This window comes from Penaeus monodon, chromosome 19 (genome assembly GCF_015228065.2).
Source record: "Penaeus monodon isolate SGIC_2016 chromosome 19, NSTDA_Pmon_1, whole genome shotgun sequence".
Taxonomy (NCBI): Eukaryota; Metazoa; Arthropoda; class Malacostraca; order Decapoda; family Penaeidae; genus Penaeus; species Penaeus monodon.
In genome coordinates this window covers 49,185,191-49,187,777 of record NC_051404.1, presented here as the reverse complement: position 1 = coordinate 49,187,777, position 2,587 = coordinate 49,185,191, and the positions used below count along the sequence as shown (strand labels likewise).

The window sequence follows — 2,587 nt, the reverse complement described above, 5'->3', positions numbered from 1 at the left end:
ATATATTTTTTTTTTTCAGAATTGATCATGAATGGACAAGGGCTTGATGATCGTTATGACATCCTTTCTGTTAACAAAAGTCTTGATGAACTGGGTATGTAGAATTACTTCTTTCCAGCTTTTATTTTTAGAAATGTGTATGTTGAGGATTTGAATTCATTCTATGAACAAGATTATGAAAGACAACACATCAGAATATGTTTATTGATTAATGCAATCAGTAAATAGATTAAAATTTATATATTGAAGTAATAAGTTTTACCAGGGTTATTGATTGATATTGAACAATTCTATCACAGGTATGTTAAGTACTGTTACAGAGAGCAGAAAGGAATATTTGCAAGAGTGTTTGAGAGACGGCATGGAAAAACTAAACGTAGATCAACCAGGGCCCTCTAGTCCCCGCTGGGATCCACAAAAGAGCCCCAAAAGTCCTGGATCTTCAAACTCTACTGAAAAGGAAAACACACACCTTGGAGGATTTCAAGTACTTACCATGAATTCAACCTTCATAACCAGTTTTAAAGCTGGTTACGAATTGCCTTGTCATGGGATTAGAGAGCCAACTTCTAAAAGAGTATACAAATGTAGTTTAACTCGCAGACGGCGGTTGCGTACACACCCATATGACAATAACATGCCTGTGCCTAGTACCAGTGAAACACCAGTTTATAACAATGGTTCATATCGCTTGCGAACAACAAGTTTAAGTAGTGGGACTAGTAAAAGTCGTGGGAATAATAGAAGCCATAATGGTAATTGTAGTAGCAATGGTAATAATGGGCCTATGTTGGTCAGATCTCGAAGTATGGAAAACTTGTCTGCTTCAATAAATGATGGGTTGATTCTTTCATCTAAGCCAAGAGAGCTAGAGACTGTATCCAGAGGTATACAACAACTAAAGATGGATGACTGTGTTTGAGATTCACAGTTAGTGTGTTTATTTGGCTAATACACTACATATTACATGTATTAATATTTTTAAAAGAGAAAATCACCTGCTGTTGGAAATATCTTCAACCTGCATATTTCTGATTCAGGAAATAAGGTTAAGAACTTCCATTGGGCAGCATCCAAGAAATATTCCATCACTAAGTTGTTTCTTTTGTGGCAGATGGATGTATTCTAGACTTGATTTGTTATTTTTGCTTTTTTGGGGGGGAAGTGTTGCTCTTGGTTAAATGGTTATTAGCAGTTGAAACTGAAATGTGATACGGTTCAGATCTGAAGCCAAAGTATTGAAGTGAGTTGCATATATGGCCTTTGATTGTGAAGTTGTTATATTTTTATGTTACTTTATTAAAATCAAACCTTGTTAATTTGATATTGAAGGACAGGAAATTTATTTAACTTCAATCAGGTACAATGCTTTTGTCTTGACAGTTCTACCTCATGATCATTATAGATATTTTTAATGGTGAATATATTTTATTGGTACAAATGTTCGAATACCATGAAGAGAGAATTGCTATAGGCTTTGTTTTTTTATACACCAATGTGTTTGAGGGAACTATCCATTCATGGAAATAATTAGGAACTATTTGCAGATAAGAGGCCAACAAAAGTTTGACATTTTTAAGGGTAATATAAGGTGATGATTTTATTACATAGAGAAAAAGATAATAAATGTCATAACTGGAGAACTAAGAATTTATATGCCAAAGATTATGTCCTACTCTCGTGTATAGAAAAAGTGATAATAGTAGTAAATAGAATAATTGTTTATGAAACTTAAAATGCTTCTATACCTTTCCTTATAACAGTATGTACTGAAGCTCACATTTGTAGCAAAAATAACAAATATTTAGTATTTTTAAGGCTTATATTTGAATGTTCACACTTTATATGTAAACTGTACATGTTCAGTTCATCATTTCTTGAGTATGTACACAGAAGTAATAGGTTATAGCCAGTGTGCATGAGAAAGAAAAAACTGTGGGATAGAAAGTATTCATAAGCTTAAAACCTTTTTCTTTTTATGCATATATTCTTCCCCTATGAGCTTGCTATATTACAACAGTGTTTGGTGGTTTGGACTTCTAATGGATATGCATTGAATTACATCATATCAATGAGAACTGAAATTATAATGATCAGTTGGATGCTTTATTTGATACATGTTAAAATTAGAAGATGGAAATCATAGTTAAATTTTTGTAAACTAATGGATTCTGCATTAAGTCCTTTTCAGAAATTAACAAGGTTTGGTTTCATTTACATTTATTAATTTCTGTAGTGATTTACTAACCTTTTTTAATGGATTTGCAAGGCTTTGTCACATTCATGTTCTGTCTATGTAGTAGTTCATATAAAGCTTTTATGGTTTGTATCTTCTTTGTATATAGTGCTTGTATTACATGATAAAAAATAGAAGTTATTAGAATGCATATATTCAGCAGTAGTTCATAGTATATTCATACTTAATGTATAAAATCCCAGTAAGAAATTGGATACAAGGTTGAATAGCTTGTATTTTTATATATTCAGACAAAGGATAGGAGTGTAGTTTGTGATCTCATTTGGTCTTTGATGATTGAACATTTGGTTAATCACTTGGTATTTTTAGTAATTATTATTCTTTTAGAGG

The 2,587-nt window shown here is 31.9% G+C and overlaps 1 protein-coding gene across 1 annotated transcript in view; it reads left to right on the top strand.

The window, feature by feature from the left end:
* Positions 1-2,463, top strand: part of LOC119585304 — a 32,287-nt gene extending 29,824 nt beyond the window's left edge. The window contains exons 2-3 of the mRNA XM_037933979.1: positions 20-94; positions 300-2,463. Of these exons, the coding sequence (XP_037789907.1) occupies positions 28-94; positions 300-922 (690 nt within the window). The 5' untranslated portion in view covers positions 20-27 and the 3' untranslated portion in view covers positions 923-2,463. The remainder of the gene's footprint in view (positions 1-19; positions 95-299) is intronic.
* The last annotated feature ends 124 nt before the right edge of the window (positions 2,464-2,587 follow it).